The sequence below is a fragment of the Pogona vitticeps genome, chromosome 4 (assembly GCF_051106095.1).
Source record: "Pogona vitticeps strain Pit_001003342236 chromosome 4, PviZW2.1, whole genome shotgun sequence".
Classification (NCBI taxonomy): Eukaryota; Metazoa; Chordata; class Lepidosauria; order Squamata; family Agamidae; genus Pogona; species Pogona vitticeps.
The window spans coordinates 162,708,401-162,724,925 of NC_135786.1; the positions used below are offsets into that span (position 1 = coordinate 162,708,401).

The 16,525-nt window shown below is 42.9% G+C and overlaps 1 protein-coding gene across 12 annotated transcripts in view; it reads left to right on the plus strand.

Annotated features, from left to right (window-relative positions):
- The window catches only part of PHACTR1 (phosphatase and actin regulator 1), a 325,437-nt gene that overhangs the window by 159,159 nt on the left and 149,753 nt on the right, over nucleotides 1-16,525 (plus strand). For 2 of the 12 annotated variants that reach the window (XM_072998620.2, XM_078393445.1), the window contains exon 1: nucleotides 7,878-8,274. The exons of the other annotated variants lie outside the window; for them this stretch is intronic. In XM_072998620.2, coding sequence (XP_072854721.2) covers nucleotides 8,055-8,274 — 220 coding nt within the window. In that variant the 5' untranslated portion in view covers nucleotides 7,878-8,054. Of the gene's footprint in view, nucleotides 1-7,877; nucleotides 8,275-16,525 lie in introns of those variants that run through there. 12 annotated transcript variants of the gene reach the window in all.

The following is a 16,525-nucleotide window of genomic DNA, read 5'->3' on the forward strand; positions in this document are numbered from 1 at the left end:
TACAGCATATTCCTTTTTTAGAGTACTGTATAGCTCCCGAAAATCTTCCTAGCCAGCACATCAAGGAGTTGCGCTGGTTGAAAAATGCCAATTGTAATCCAAAAAGTTTTCTTTTCTCAACCATGTAAACAGGTATATAGGGCAGGCCTGGAGTGCAAGACAATTAGAACAAGGGTCTGGTCAAAGGAAAGGTCCCCAGACGGGCAGAACTTAATTGCTCTGCAGCTCTGTGCAGTTGTTGCACAGACAAATGGTCACCTAGCTTTTCTGTGTGGTCTGTTGCGAGGCTGGACCAGTGGAGCCAGCCAGGGCAGTCAAATTAGTTCCAAGTGTGTCTTGTTCCAGGTCAACTGGAAAAGCCTGAGGTAGGGTTGCTCAGCAGAACTGCTGTATGGTAGCAGCTGGAGAAAGGGAGGGGAAAGATGAAGAGAAGCTGTAGTTTATAGCTGAAACCCCAGTAAATGAAGCTCATGTTTGGGAATAATGTCAGTAAAAGTAATAGGAAAGAACAGGTGAAAGGAAAGTTAAAAGGGCAGGTATCTGTGTTACTGTTTTTAATTTAACCTTCCATCCATGCATTTTGGGAAATATAGTGCTCCCCTTTTTACCCTTAAAAGGATGCTGTAAGCACATCTGACCATGCCATTAGTAATAGTGAGGCAGAAGATGTTGGGTAGTATGAAACAGCAGTGTAAGACAGTTTATCATGCCAGGAAAAAGGGTCAGTTATGAGATCTTCTGGCTCAGCTGTTCAAATGACTTGACCCAAGATATCTGTGCATCTTGACTTGAAGGGGGAGTGCATTTCATGCTTTGCCTCAAGCAATCAAATGCTGAGACAGTCCTGCTGGTGAACTAGGATAGGTTAGGGCGGGTTACTAATGCGGTGTCACTCTGGAAGCTTGAGTGGGTTCAAACTATATTAAACATGTATTGTGCAAGTGGTGATCCCTTTTTCTTTTCTTTTGTTGGGGGGGCTGTACTACAGCCTCAGGCCTCCGAGCAGCATTATGCCTACTCTTCTAAATGTGAGTAGACTTAATTTATGTTGCAGGTCAATTTTCCTTCTCAATATGGTTTTATTTAAAAACTTGTATCTTTTTTTAAAAAAAATAGAAAAAATATTTCTACTTATGGTGGTGTGTAATGTAGTTGGCAGACAGGCATAGAACTAAACCACAGTGCGCATGGTCTTCGCCAGTAGTTGAGGAACAACTCAAGACACTGTGCATGGGTCTAATTTGTCCAGACTCTTCATTTAAAAGGAGCCCTCAGCCCACAAATTGCAATAAAAAAGATAAACATTTGTTATACAGTGCTCCAGATGTTTTATTTGGAACAAGTTTCACTGACCCGGAACATTGGAGTGCACAAACATTGCAACTGAAGCATGGTTAATGTTTTTGTTGAGGTTTGTTTCAGGATGCTGAGTTTGAATTTCAATGTATTTCACATTGCAACTATAATCACACAGAGGAAACACTCAAAGGTGAAAATGCAGCATAATTTTAAGCATATATTTCTGGATGTATTTTAAAAAGTGTATAGTTTTTAATCCATCTGGACCTGACGCTCACCGTGGAAACTCAGGTGGCGTTGGTGGTCAGTACCGTCTTTTTTCATCTTCGGCGGATAGCCCAGCTGCATCCCTATCTTGATGTTGGGGCGCTCACCACCTTGGTACATGCTGTTGTAATCTCGAGATTAGATCACTGTAATGCGCTCTATGTGGGCCTATCTTTGAGGTTGATGCGGAAACTCCAAGTGGTGCAGAGCACAGAGGCCAGACTCCTTAGTGGAGTGAGGAAATATCAGCCTATCTCTCCCTCTCTGGCCGCTTTGCATTGGCTGCCCATTCGGTTCCACATTGACTTCAAAGTTTTAATGCTTACGTATAGGGCCTCGATACCTGGCAGAACATCTACTCCCGCCAAAATCTACCCGTATCACCCAATCGAGTCAGGAGGTGAGGCTGAGGAGCCTGATGCCGAGGGAGGCCCGGAAGGAAAAAACAAGAAACCGGGCCTTCTCAGCGGTAGCTCCTCGCCTATGGAATAACCTCCCTCCAGAGATTTGTGCGGCCCCTTCACTGGGCATCTTTAAAAACCAACTGAAAACTTCAATGTTTATGCAGACCTACCCTCCAGCTAATGTTTGATATTTTTTTCTTTTTCTTCTTACATTTTTTCTTTTTCCCCTTTTTTTCATCTTGAATAACTTGTCTATTGATGTTTAAAAATTTTGTTATATTTTATATGTGGTTATATATGTTGGTAGCCGCCTAGAGTTGTCTTTCAACTAGATAGGTGGGGTATAAATGCAATCAATCAATCAATCAATCAATCCATCTATCAATCAATAGTTGTTTGTCAATGCATGAGATGAATGTTCTTAGAATAGCTGCGTGGTGAATCTCATTTTGTCTGTTTGGTGTGTCTTCAGTTTAATAACCAGTTGGGGCTGCAGATCACCAGATCCCTAGCTGACAAAGCCAGTGATGATGGATTATGGGAATTGTAGTTCAGCAATAAGAGTTATTTATCCTTTTTCCCTGTTCTACAGTGTAAATCAGGCTTGTCCAACCTGCGGCCCAGGTCAGCTCGTAATGCGGCCCAGTGCAATTTTTTATTTTTAAAAAAATTCCAAAGTTTCAAGTTACATTGCCGGTGCTTGTGGCCAGAATGTGGCCGGGGCATGTCACAACAGTAGAGGGGGAGAGAGGGAAGGAAGGAAGGAGTGGGAGGGGAGGGGAGAGGGGGGCTGCGTGAATGCATTATGCCGTCCCTGTCAATAGGTGGGCCCCCTCCCGGCCCCATAAAGCTGCCAGAGTCGAAGCTGGCAGCCTCTGCTGTCTGAGATTGCAGCTGCCGGTAAGTGCACTTGGAGCGGGGCTGCAGAAGACAGCTAGGGCTGCCCCCCCATGCGGCCCAAACCAAATGTATGTGCGGCCCAAACCAAATGTATGTGCAGCCCAAACCAAATTTTCATCTTCTAATGTGGCCCAGGGAAGGTGAAAGGTTGGACACCCCTGGTGTAAATGATTGCCCTTTTGGGGTGTGAGTAATTACCACATGATCTGGCCAACTCATGTGGGTGCTGTGATATTATAAAGCAAATGTCTATCAGTCTAAAAGAAAACAGACATGGGTTGCCTTATTCATACCATCGGATTCCAGATCCTAGAAAAGTACAAGGCTTTCCTCTCAGTTGGATTTCATGATATTTTTGTGTTGAGATGAAAAAATTACAATGTCAAGCAAGTTCTGTCTTCCCAGTCCATGATTCTTGAAGGATGATATTGTCATGTCATAGACAGATATATAAAAACAAATTAATTGAGTCCCTATAAGACTACATACTGTTCATTCAGTAGCTGGATCCTGCTTTTGTTTAAGAATTTGTTGCCTTCTTCCACTGAAACATGCACACTGAGCACTTTGTGTTTAATTCCTGGCAATATCAGACACTTCATGACAAAGTAAGGTAACCTTAGCAAGAGGTTGGAGCAAATAGAAAGTACCTATCATAGGGACAAGTCCAGTATTAATGATGCAGTGTACAGAAGAGAAATAGGTAGGAAGATCAGCGCTGGTGCAATAGCAAGGAGGCAGGTAAGGAGGTCAAGCAGGTAGAGAAGGTGTTGAACAAGTTCAGGTCCTTATAACAGTACCTCCAAGACCCATTCCAAAAAAGGAGCCCCAGAAAGATACCATGGTTGATAGTATCAAAAGCCACTAGGAGGTCCAGCAGAACCAATATGGACACATTTCTTCTGTCCAGTTCCAGGCATATTTATTTATTTATTTATTTTTATTTTTTATTTTATTTATTTTATTTACAGTATATCCCGCCTATCTGGTCGTGTCAGCACAGGTTATCCACCAAGGCAACCAAAATTATTAGGAAAGATTGGTCCAGCAGAACTATCCATCTAGGAAAAAAAGGGAACACAGAGTCATCAGAGATGGGCCTAAGGTTGCAAGGTGTTGAATTCAGGGGACTTCAGGATAGACATATATACAATTGCACTGAATGTCAGAGTTAGGGAGGAAGTAGAACAATATATGGACATTAAAATTCTTTTAAGAGCCTCTTCAGTTTTGCTGTCAGCCTTTGGCACAAAGGTCTCTCTGTATGTATATTTCTGTGGTGTACAGAGGAGGGTGTATTTATGTAGACTGTAGATGACAGCCAAAGAATGCATTAATTATGTTGTCATAAAAAGTCTCTCTTTATTTCAGTGCTTTGCATTGCTAGCCATCCAGAGGTTACAAATAGAAACAGCATTCTATTTGTAGGAGAAGTAGAAATTGGTTTGTCCTCATCTCCCCACCCCCAAACAACTCTGTTCTTCTGCTTTTTGGCTCCTGCTAATTTGAGGTAATTTGTTTTTTAGTGCCTTGAACATGTGATTGGCATTTGGTGCTAAGTCAAGCACTATGATGGCAGATGCCGCGAAAGCATTCACTAGCTTTTCCTACAGCTTGATCTCCATTTTCATTTGCAGGAGCCTCACTGTTCCAGATTGCTGTCACTGGGCACAGACACCAGAGCAGGCATTTGTTCTTGTGATGAGGTTACTCTGGATGCCAGTCCATTCACTAAATCTATGATTGTTTTTAATGTTAGTGTTTGTTCCTCCCTATTTGAGATACAATTTTATTATAGTCCAGGCTAGACTAAATCATTTTCATTCAATTTTATTCTGATCTGCATTCCAGTTAAGGTATTCTGGGGACCATTTACACCTGATTTTTTTTGGGGGGGGGAATAAGAATAGTAGTACGGATTCATGAGTGCGGTATCAAGAATTGTCAATTAGCAGGGGACATATGCTATTTAGAGGTAGTGGCAGGAAAATTGGGTCACAGAATCATAACATCATTTGAGGATTATTTGTTTTACTTTAAAATGGCTTTTTTCATCTGTCCAGATATAAAAGATTAGAAAGGCAAACATTCAATTTACACAGAGAGAAATGTAATCAAATTAACATACTGGTATAGTTAAAATCTCCCAAAGGGGAGCTTTCAATATGATAACAGTGTTGAAAGCTTGGGAAGGAGGGGGGCATAAATGTGGATGGTCTCTGTTTGTGTATCCTTGCAAATCTCATGAAAAAGTTTTGGGCAATGATTTCATTTGGGTGATGTAGGATGCTCTGTGGCTTTTAGTGAAGGTGGCAGAGAATCCTGCCTAGATTCTAGGTATTGAAGGCTCTTTGCAGTTTACAAAAGCGTTTATTGGGAACAAAGAGAGGTCATTTCTGCTGACATTAGTGACCTGAGCTCCCTTAAGCAGGCTGTTCTTGATGACCCTGTGTACCATTAGTTGATGTTAATGACACCAGCCCTTGCCAGACAGTACTGTCATTGTGAAATGGAGGACATTCTTGAATAATGCCAAGTGAAGATACAAGAAGAGGTATACCACATGATGTTTAGAAGCCCTAGAGAAGCTGGTTTCATCAAATACAAATGGGAGAGAGGTTTTAAATTCTTTTATGGCAGGGATAGGCAATTGACGAGCACCAGTTTTGCACATAGAATATTTTTACCCATCTTTGATAATAGGCTCAAATTCTGAATGTCTTTGTATCACACTCCTGTAATTATTCATTACTAGCTAGAAGCAGCTGTGGAAGGCAGGTGCTCTGGTTTGGGATCACAACGCGGAGGAGAGAGTTTGACTCTTCCCAATTCAGTTTCACCACTAAAAGTCACCTCAACGCTGCTGTTTTCTGCAAATGGCTCAATTTAGAATGATAATAATTATGTGCTGTTTAATCAGTTCCGACATATGAAGATCCTTTCCAGGGTTTTCTGGGTAGTGAGTATTCAGAAGTGGTTCATCATTCTATTCTTCTGGGGGCATCCTGGGGCTGTGCAGCTGGCTCAGGCTGGCTCTACTCATAGGAGGCCCAACTAGTAAAGCTCAGGGTTGCTTCAGTCACATATGCTGCTTGCAGAGGGAGAAGGCAGATGCTGTCATGAAGTGATAGTGTCAAGGTGAAACAGTCTGGAGCAGAAGCTGGTCTGGATTTGTTTTATGATTATTTCAGGTAGATCAATGGCTTAGGCATCTGGCTGCAGAGCCAGAGGTTGAGAGGTTGATTTCCCCACTTTGCTTCCTTGACAGGGGTTGTATTTGATGATCGATAGGGTCCCTTCCAGCTATGCAGTTTGATCATGATGAGGATGATGAAAACGTTACATCTGCATAGGGTGACATGACTACAGTGGAGCTAACCTAGGTGTGTACTTATTAAAATACATTTCTATATCACTCTTTGGCATCAGCTTTCAGATGGTACTTGCTGTCAAGTGAAAATCAGTTCAAACAAATTTGAACGCTTGGCAGAATAAAAGGGTATTTTTGAGTCTTTCTGCAGTACAATTATAGCACTTTTTAAACCATGTTAACTATCATGGCTTCATCCTTTTGAATTATGGGATTTGTAGTTTGTTGAGGTACTTTGAACTCTTGCCAGAGATCTCTGCTGCACAGCCCTAAAGTACATTAAAATGCTGACGGTAAAGGTAAAGGTTCCCCTTGACAATTTTTGTCCAGTCGTGTTCGACTCTAGGGGGCGGTGCTCATCCCCGTTTCCAAGCCATAGAGCCAGCATTTGTCCGAAGACAATCTTCCGTGGTCACATGGCCAGTGTGACTTAGACACGGAACGCTGTTACCTTCCCACCGAAGTGGTCCCTATTTATGTACTCACATTTGCATGCTTTTGAACCACTAGGTTGGCAGGAGCTGGGACAAGCGACGGGCGCTCACTCCGTCGCGTGAATTCGATCTTACGACTGCTTGGTCTTCTGACCCTGCAGCACAGGCTTCTGCGGTTTAGCCCACAGCGCCACCACGTCCCTATTGCTTTCCTAATGCTGAAGGAAATGATAAAATCCAAGATCTGTTATGTCAGAGCCATGACAGCTTCAGATTGTTATAACTATGCAGATACACTCTGAATTGCGCCAAAAAGATAATCAGGATGGGTGCTCACTTTGTTCCAAGATAGGACAAAATTCCATAGATTTAGCAATACCTTCTTTACAGTTGCATTGCTATAAACCCTGAGAAGAGAAGGGCATCAGAGGAGAATGTCGGCAGAGCTTAGTGTATGTTAGGCAGACTAGATCTGAAACTGTACGGGGCTATGTAAATAAGCATCAGCACCTTGAACGGAAACGGCTTAAACTAGACTCTGTCTCAGTTGCACACCTTTGTTTTGTACTCAGTGTCAAAAAAGAGAGAGAACAGGCAGCCTATTGGTCATGGTCTGACCAATGATGCCACATTAATCCTAATAAGACTTCAGCTAGTAACTCCATATACAGTATACTCTAGTGGTTTTCTGAGGTGATCATACAGTGACACATCACAAAAGGTTGATCCCACAGAACATAGATGATTAAGGCAAACAAACTCTTACTACAGCGCTTTGATTGGGAGGGGTTGCTGTACCACCTACCGGGGCGGGGGGGGGGGGTAGGGAAGGAAGAGAAGCCTAATCCAGGCATTGCATTGAAAATATAAAGCCGCTTGCAGTGAAGTTTTCAGTGCCTGTGTGTTATTTTTCTCTGTATGTTAGGTACTGTACTTTCTTTGTTTAGTGCTGATTATAAGAACACATGCCTTGGGTACTGCCTAAATGCTGTGGCACTCTTGTCAGATGGCATAAAGAAGGGCAACTTGCCCTACCAAAAGAGTTGCACTCTGGCATTTGCCTTCTGTTTGTGCCTGGAAATATTTGTAGCCTTTTGTGTTTGCAAGGTGAGATGAGGCGAGGCAGGTCTGGTCAGAGAGGAACATCCTGCAGTTCCAGTCGTTCTGATTGGTTAAGGCACAGGGGTCACTGAGGTCACCCAAGGCTCAGACTTTGCTCTTCTTTGCTCACTCTCCCTGTCTCCTCTCTCTCCCATCCCATCTTCCCTCCCCTTTTAATCCCAGTGTGCGAGGGGGTGTGTGTGAGAGAGTGTGTGGCAGAGAGATGCGAAGGCGAAGAGTGAGCGGATAGCAGATTCCACGCACACCAGGCAACCCGGGATGCTTTCTTTTTCATCCTCTTCTGGCTGCAGAAATGGCTCTGCTCCAGACAAGAGTGAGAAGAAGCCTAAAAAAAGAGCTTTCTATCTAGTGAGGATGAAGCCACTGAAGGAGCCTGTTACGAACAACAACAACGTGTCGTTTGTGATCCACTGTCATATAGGCAAGGAGATCAAACACATATGCAGCAACTGCAGTCGCGGGGAGGAAGCCCGTGAGGGTGAGTGCTATGATCTTAGATGCGATGTTACAAGAGAGAGAATGAGAAAGAGAGAGGATGCTTCCTTGTGTTGGCGTGTACATGCATGCCTTGCTCCCAATGACACCGTACTAAGCTGGCTGCTTAAGTAATTGCAGGAAGAGAGAAAGGGGGAGACAGGAAATAAATAGGGATTGGTGTGCTATTTGGCATGTCATGCAGAGGGGAAGCAAAGCATACATTGTTTTTTCCTTCCATCTTCATTTTCCTTTGCCTGGCACTTCCAGTTCATGAATTGTCCCCTGCTCTAGCTGTTACAGAAATGGCTTGGTATTTTTCTTGTTTTCATCGTCATTACAATGTCTTGATTAGACTTGTCTCCCCAACACCCCCCACTTCTTCTTGGTCTATTATACATTAATGTCCGTTCCCCCCACCCACCCAATGCTGCAGTAAGAGTTTGCCTGACTTAATTATTGGTATTTGGGAGATTGCTTCTGTGGGATCAATCCCACGTGATGTTTCGCTGCGCTGTCCCCTCCAAACACACACTAGGACATGTGCGGAGTTGCTGGCTGAAATCTTGCTGGGATTAACATGGCACCATTTGTCAGACTGTGACCAACAACCCGCTTTGCTTATCTTTTGATACTGAGTGTAAATTTAAAAGGGGTGTGTTGAGATAGACCCCAATTCTCAGGGTTTGGTTTGTGGGCTTTTTTTTAAAAAAAAGTAAGTAGATTAATTCTGTGTATTTTTAAGAGCAAATAAAACATTTTGAAAGAGCAGTGAAAGTGACTTTGGATTTTGCCCCAGTCAACAAATGGAATAGTAAGAAAGTGACAGAAGGCATACAAAGAAACCTAACAAAATCATATTTGGATGTGCTGCCAGACAATCCTTTTGCAAGCACTATGTTTAGAATTATTGGGCGGTGGCAAGGGGATATAGACAGGGCAGATCTGTCATTATGTCTCATGTTTTACTTATGATATCAAGAAACCTGATTTAGGACCAGCTTAGATGAGTATATTGGAGCTTGTTTTCTGAAGGTCATTGAAAGGTTTTTGATTGCAGATCTGAGCGCTGAAATAGAACTCTCTGAGCTATTTGTTATCTAGTTCTCACAGCTGTATTTCACCCATATTTAGAAGTCTAAAGAGTCAAAAAGTAAATATATTCCTTCTGCTCAGAGATCCAAATATTATCTGAGCCCCAACAGCTCCTTGTCATTCAAAGCATCAGAACGGCAATGAAACAGCCATGGTGTGAGTTTCCTCACCCCTCACCTAAAAACATTGTTAATAAATGGAGGCTTGCTAGTGTAATTAGGTTGTGTGTATTGTTTGGCAAGTAAAAGCAGGCTGAATTGGTTCAAACTCGCGTGGAACAACAGGATAGTTTTTCAATTCATAGTGACTTAAAATATATCTTCAGTTGAACTACTAAAGAGTACTTGATCCACACATAGGCTAAAATCCTGTTGCTTAGCATGGTAAGTTGTACTAGAGTAAGCCCATTAGTGGGAATTTGTTGAGTCTACTCATCGTAAGTTCCATTGAGTCAAATGAGTCCACCCTAGTTGTGACTTACTTTAGCACAGTAAGTCACAAGTAGAGTAGGTCCCTTTAAATCAGTGAGACCTACAGAGGAGATGACTCACCAAATACCCATTGATTGAATGGACCTTTTCTAGTTATGATTTACTGTAGTAAGCAACAGAATTTCAGCCATTATGTATAATTTTGCTATAATTCCCACAATCGTCATTGTTCTGCTTATTATTGGTGATAGCAAAGTTAACTGGAAAATAAACCTTGAGATGTGCAAGGTGGGGACAGCAGGACTGTGCCTAACAGTCTTAACATGATTCATTTATCCTCAAAAGCAGACTAAGCCACTTACGTATTTAAAATATGCACTGACTATTTAAATTCATCTCTAAATGCATCACATCAATTCCATTTATCTGTATCCCTGATCTCAGATTTCTGAATGCTAGTGTAAGAGGGGAAACATAAATGTTCTTCCTTTTAATATACAGTATGCATCTCTTTAAACATAGCCTCTAGTTCAAAAATGCATTATTGTTAGGTTTAAAGAGATGCGAAATATGACCTCTTCCTGTCAAACAGTAGAATTTTTTATTGGTAATGGGAAGTAAGTTGCTGGTGCTGTTCCTTTTGTGCTTAGAAAGGCAGGTGCACATGACAGAAACAAAGTTTCCCAGATAATGCATATTTGAGGCAGCTTGCAATGTTCATTTTTCTATTCTGCATTTTAGGATCAGATTTCTTTTACATTGCTTCTATCTTTCTAAACCGTATTGGACACTACTGGCAAATTCAGTGAAGAACTTTGTCTGTTAGCGCCTCTTCAAATGAAACTGAGCCTGTGCGTCTGTGCTATCTCCAGTCACTTCAAACTGGACTTGTTTTAAAGTTGTTCTGAGTGGTTTGTGCTTCTTCTTTGTAATCAGCAATGTATGAATACTTACCATGGCATGGAGGGATCATAAAATGTTATACACTGGAAAGGAATGCTCACTCAGTCTAAACCTCATACACCAGGCATCAGGTTTTTCTTTTTCCTTTTTTAACTACAGTGAACATAGAACATGAAGAAGTTCTCTGGACAGGTACTACTGTGAGCTGTAATACACATTCATCCAAGCATCTTCAAGGCATCAGCTCCCATTACAGAATAATTTTTAGCCATAGAATAAGCAAACCCAAGAAAAAGCTAATATCCCCTAATGCTACTGCTGGTTCCTAATTGTGATGATCTTAGCAAACAGCTGTTCATATTTTTAAGCATTTCCATTGGTTCTTTTTCTAATGGTGAGCAAGTTTCTTCTCAATGATACATCTGAGTTTCATACAGCTCTATCTTTTCACACCTGTGTGGGTAGAAATACTCTAAATGTAAGTTGGTGGTCCTCTTGGAAGACAAGGTCCAGCAGCTGGAGGCTTGTGTTCTAATCTCCGCACTCTTAGGGAGCAGGCCGGGTAGGTAGGGCTCGTCAGCCTTGGAAGGCAGCCCATCTAGGAGAAGGAAAACTCTTGATTTCAAACCTCCACTGCCTTGTGGCTATATCCATCTAAGAGAAGGCTTCAAGAGTTAAACCTCAAGGCAAAATCCGGAGCCAGAGTCCCGGAGGCAGTTTGTGTCATTCTGGCAACTCCTGCGACGTCGCTGGAACCAGTTGTATTGGCTCTTGCCTTTCCATTGGACTATTTCAGCGACGTGGAGAGGGGGATACCAGTTATAAGTCTTTGCTCGATTGGTGTAGAGCATGATGCCAGGGACTACTTCTGACGGTGGGGGAAGTCATTGCACCTCACTAGGTAGCTACCACCCACCTTAAGCTGGGCAGTCCCACCCAGTAAGGTGCTCCCTCGCCACGGCCTGTTAACCTCATGGGGTGCATGGGGTTTAGGGTGAAAGCCAACAAGCAGATCGATAAACCTGCAGCATGCAACAATCATAAGAAAACTTCTCCCCTAAAGTTGGGCACCTGGAATGTTCGGACAATGACACCTGGCTTTTCTGATGACCTGCAGGAAATAGACGAAGTGTGCAAGACAGCTGTCACTGACATGGAACTGAGTAGACTGCAGATGGACATTGTTGCCCTGCAAGAGACGAGATTGCCAGACATGGGATCTGTCAAAGAAAAAAACTTCTCATTCTTCTGGCAGGGAAAACCATTGAATGAGACCAGGGAACATGGTGTGGCTTTGCAGTCAGAAATACTCTGCTGAGATCCATTGTTCCACCTACTGTTGGGAGTGAAAGAATCCTGCCTCTGTAGCTCCTCTCATCAGCGGGTCCGGTCACCCTCATTAGTGCATATGCACCAACACTATTTTTTGATAGCAGCTAGTATTCAAAAAATACCGGAGAGAGAACCACTGTTCATTCTCGGAGACTTTAATGTTAGAGTTGGTGATTGTGATACTGATCACTCCCTAGTGTGTAGTAGAGTAAAATGTGAGCAAAGATATTGTATCACACGGAAAAGGAAGACCATATATTGACATCAGCAAGACTCGCGATCAAAGAAAAGTGGAGGAATTTGCCCAAGTGCTTGAGGAAACCCTTCCAGGCCCGACTGATGCAAATGCACCTGAACGATGGGAACATTTCAAGAACGCTGTTGATAACACTTCCTTGTCCACATTTGGCACAAAATCCAAAAAGATGGCATATTGGTTCAAAGCCCATTCAGAGGAGTTGATGCCAGCCATTGAGGATAAGAGGAGAGCTCTAGCAGCATACAAAGCCTGTCCTAGTGAGTACAACTTGCAGGCTCTTCGGCTTTCTTGTAGCAAAGTCCAACATGTTGCTAGGAGGTGTTCCAACGATTATTGGATCTAGCTCTGCTCTCAGATACAGATAGCAGCAGACACAGGTAACATCAAGGGAATGTATGATGGTACCAAGCAGGTTTTAGGTCCAATGTAGAAGAAATCTGCTCCCTTGAAGTCTGCTACATCCAGGACCAAGCACAGCAGATGGAACGCTGGGTGCAGCACTACTCTGAGCTATATTCCAGAGAGAATGTAGTAATCAAAGAGGCACTAAATAACTTTGAGTGCCTGCCTGTCTTGGAAGAGTTGGACAGCGAACCAACTTTTCCAGAAATAAAAGCAGGCCTTGGATTCCCTTGCCTCAGGCAAGGCAGGATAACATCGCTGAAGTGCTGCAAAGAGATCACCACCACCGAGCTGTATGAAATCTTTTGTCTTTGCTGGAGGGAAGGTGGAGTACCACAAGACATGAAGGATGCAAACATCGTCACATTGTATAAGAACAAAGGAAATGGGTGACTGCAATAACCACCATGGCATCTCTCTTCTCAGCATTGTAGGGAAGCTGCTTGCCCGTGTTGTACTGAAGAGACTCCAGGTGCTTGCAGACAGAGTCTATCCAGAATCACAGTGTCGATTTCGAGCTAATAGATCCACCACTGACATGGTATTCTCCAACTGAAATGTATGCGGGACTACCTCTTCGCCGATGATGCAGCTGTTGTTGCCCACTCTGCTGAAGAACTTCAGCAACTCATGAATCGCTTTAGCAAGGCCTGCCAAGACTTTGGACTAACAATCAGCATGAAGAAAACACAAGTCATGGGCTAGGGCGTGGACTCACCTCCCTCTATTACTATCTCCACACAAGAATTGGAGGTTGTTCATGACTTTGTGTACTTTGGCTCAACGATCTCTGACACTCTCTACCTCTGGGTAGAGTGGGCGGCATATAAATTCAATAAATAAATAAATAAAATAAATAGACGTCGACCTGGATGAATGCATTGGCAAAGCATCTACCATGTTCTCTAGACTCACAAAGAGATTATGGCTTAATAAGAAGCTGATGGCATATACCAAGATCCAGGTCTATAGAGCCTGTGTCCTGAGCACACTCTTGTACTGCAGTGAGTCCTGGACCCTTCGTGAACAGCAGGAGAGGAAGCTGAACACCTTCCATATGCGTTGCCTCTGACGCATTTTTGGTATCACCTGGCAGGACAAAGTTCCAAATAGAGTAGTCCTAGAACGAGCTGGAATTTTTAGCATGTACAGTGGTGCCTCGCTTAACGAGCGCACCGCATAACGATGAAATCGCATAGCGATCCATTTTTTCAGATCGCTAATGCGATCGCTTAACGTTTTTTGAATAGGGCTAAATTCGCTTTGCGAAGACCGGTAAGCGTTTCGCTTACCGATCTTCGCAAAACGAAGCCCGACGATCAGCTGTTTGGCGGCCGAAATGGCCGCCAGAAGCCCGGAAATGGCCCAAAATGGCCACGTGCAGCGTTTTCGCGCCCTCGTTAAGCGAGGCGAGGGCGCGAAAATGGCTGCCGGCCATTACGAAGCTTCGCTGAACGGTGAGTATTTGGCCCATTTGGAACGCATTAAATGATGTTTAATGCGTTCCAATGGGTTTTTTTGATCCGTTCAATGATGCTTCAGCATAGCGAAGGTTAATCCGGAACAGATTAACCTCGCTATGCGAGGCACCACTGTATATGTTTACTGAAACAGCGACGTCTACGTTGGCTTGGGCATGTTGTGAGCATGTCTGATGGTCGGATTCCAAAAGATCTCCTGTATGAAGAATTAGTGCAGGGAAATTGCCCCAGAGGGAGACCACAGCTGCGATACAAGGATATCTGCAAGCGGAATCTGAAGGCCTTAGGAATGGACCTCAACAGATGGAAAACCCCAACATCTGAGCGTTCAGCCTGGAGGCAGGCGGTGCATCATGGCCTCTCCCATTTTGAAGAGTCACTTGTCCAGCAGGCCGAGACAAAGCAGCAATCCTGAAAGCAGCAAAATCAGGGAGCTGGACAGGGGGCAGATTGTATTTGTCTTCAATGTGGAAGGGATTGTCACTCTCGAGTTGGCCTTCTCAGCCACACTAGACGCTGTTCCAACTCCTCCATACAGAGCACATTACCATAGTCTCTCAAGACTGAAGGATGCCTAACTAATTTTTTCTCACAGATCAGATAACTGTATGGAAATGCCATTTATAGATCTACATTGAAAAAGAAGAAGAAAAATCAAAAAGCAGGTGAAAAATTACAGTAACTGGGAATGATAGCTGTGGTTTGTGATTTGTGTTTACTCTTCTTTTTTGCAGTTCTCTTAAAGCCTGAGGGTTGGCCTTGGGTACAGAGCTATGGAAAGTTTTTCTTTGTTGTTTTATTTTTTGAAATAAAAGTCCCAGAATTTCCTCAGTTGGCATAGCTTTTGACTGGGGAATTGTGAGAGTAGTAGTCAAAAAACCCATAACATTTCCAAGCTTCATTACGGGGATTTTAGATAGAAAACATAAAATATTGTACACACCCTATCCCCACATGCCTTCAGAAGTATTTGGAGTGTAATTTTGCTGTCTGAATTTGTTAGGATTGCTACACTAGTTTGTGAAAGGGTGATGTGGGATATTGGATATGATGACCCTAGATGTGTTCCGACTCAGCAGACTGTGTGATGGTGGAATTGTTACTTGTAGGAATCTGTCTCTAAGCTTGACACTTCTTCCTACATCCTAAATATTTTCCATCTAGGTAATATGAAACATGTAGAACTGCTAAGAGGCTAGGACTGTCACTTATACTGTATCAGTGAGCAATCTTAGAAATTGGGAAATGTTTGAGCTTTTCAAGTACAGTATGATAATAGTTCAGGAATTTCACATATTATTTATTACCATTGTCTTTGTTGATGAACTGATTACAGAACCATACGTTTGAGCTGTGGCCAGTGTTCTCTCTAATGTTCAGCCCTGCTGGGCAGGACTCTGCCCCCCATGCGTGTGACTCCATCCCACCATGCACTTGAGTTTCTGTTGCGACTGGAACCACCAAAGGGGCTGAAAGCAATTGCTGTGGGTGTGTGAATGAGAAAGGACGCCGCACAGAAGGGGTGGAGTCACACGCAGGCATGCACCTTAGAGGGAACTTCGGCTCCAACTAGTTAGAAAGAACAGAATGTTTCTTCTTGATAGGAAAAATATCTAATTGCTAAGGATGGCCCAAAATATTTTGCTTCTGGAGACAGTAACAAAGAGTACTCAGTACTACTGCCACCACCTAAATTGAGCTAAATGGTTTTGGCATATGAGGCAGAAAAATCACGCAAGCACCTTTCCCCCATTCCTGGCAGCAAACATACAAAATAACATTAAATAACTAATAATTTCCTGCTCAGATCTACTGCCTGAGGTAGCCATCATGTTAGAGATCACCCTGATAATTAGAATTCCCTTCCACATATTAACTGTGGATTCAGATGTTCAAACACACATAAAACCCTGCTTTGCTATTAAATAAAACATTTACTATTAAATAAGGTAAGGTGATAATTCTGCTACCTGCCAAAGTAATTATTGAATGAAATTTGTTCCTTCTAGGCAGTGACAAAGCCTGTCATTTCTCTCCACAGCTCTCTGACGGGTGTGTGTGTGTTGTTTTTCATTACTAACTCATATGTTGTTCAGGGGGTTTAGCATTTTTACCTACCCAGCTCAACAGAGGTAGAGGCCGGTTGTGGTTATTTATAATTACATCTTTTCAAAATCGCCATAATCCAATCTAAGGGTATCCTGGAAGGAAAAACAGCAATAGAACAGCTTCCAGCTGCATGATAACATTTAGGAGAAATTGGGGGAGGGGATGAAAAGAAAAACAGAATGGCCTGCAGTTCTTATGCATTTTCATGAGAGCTTGGAAAAATTATTTTTTTGTCTTATAACT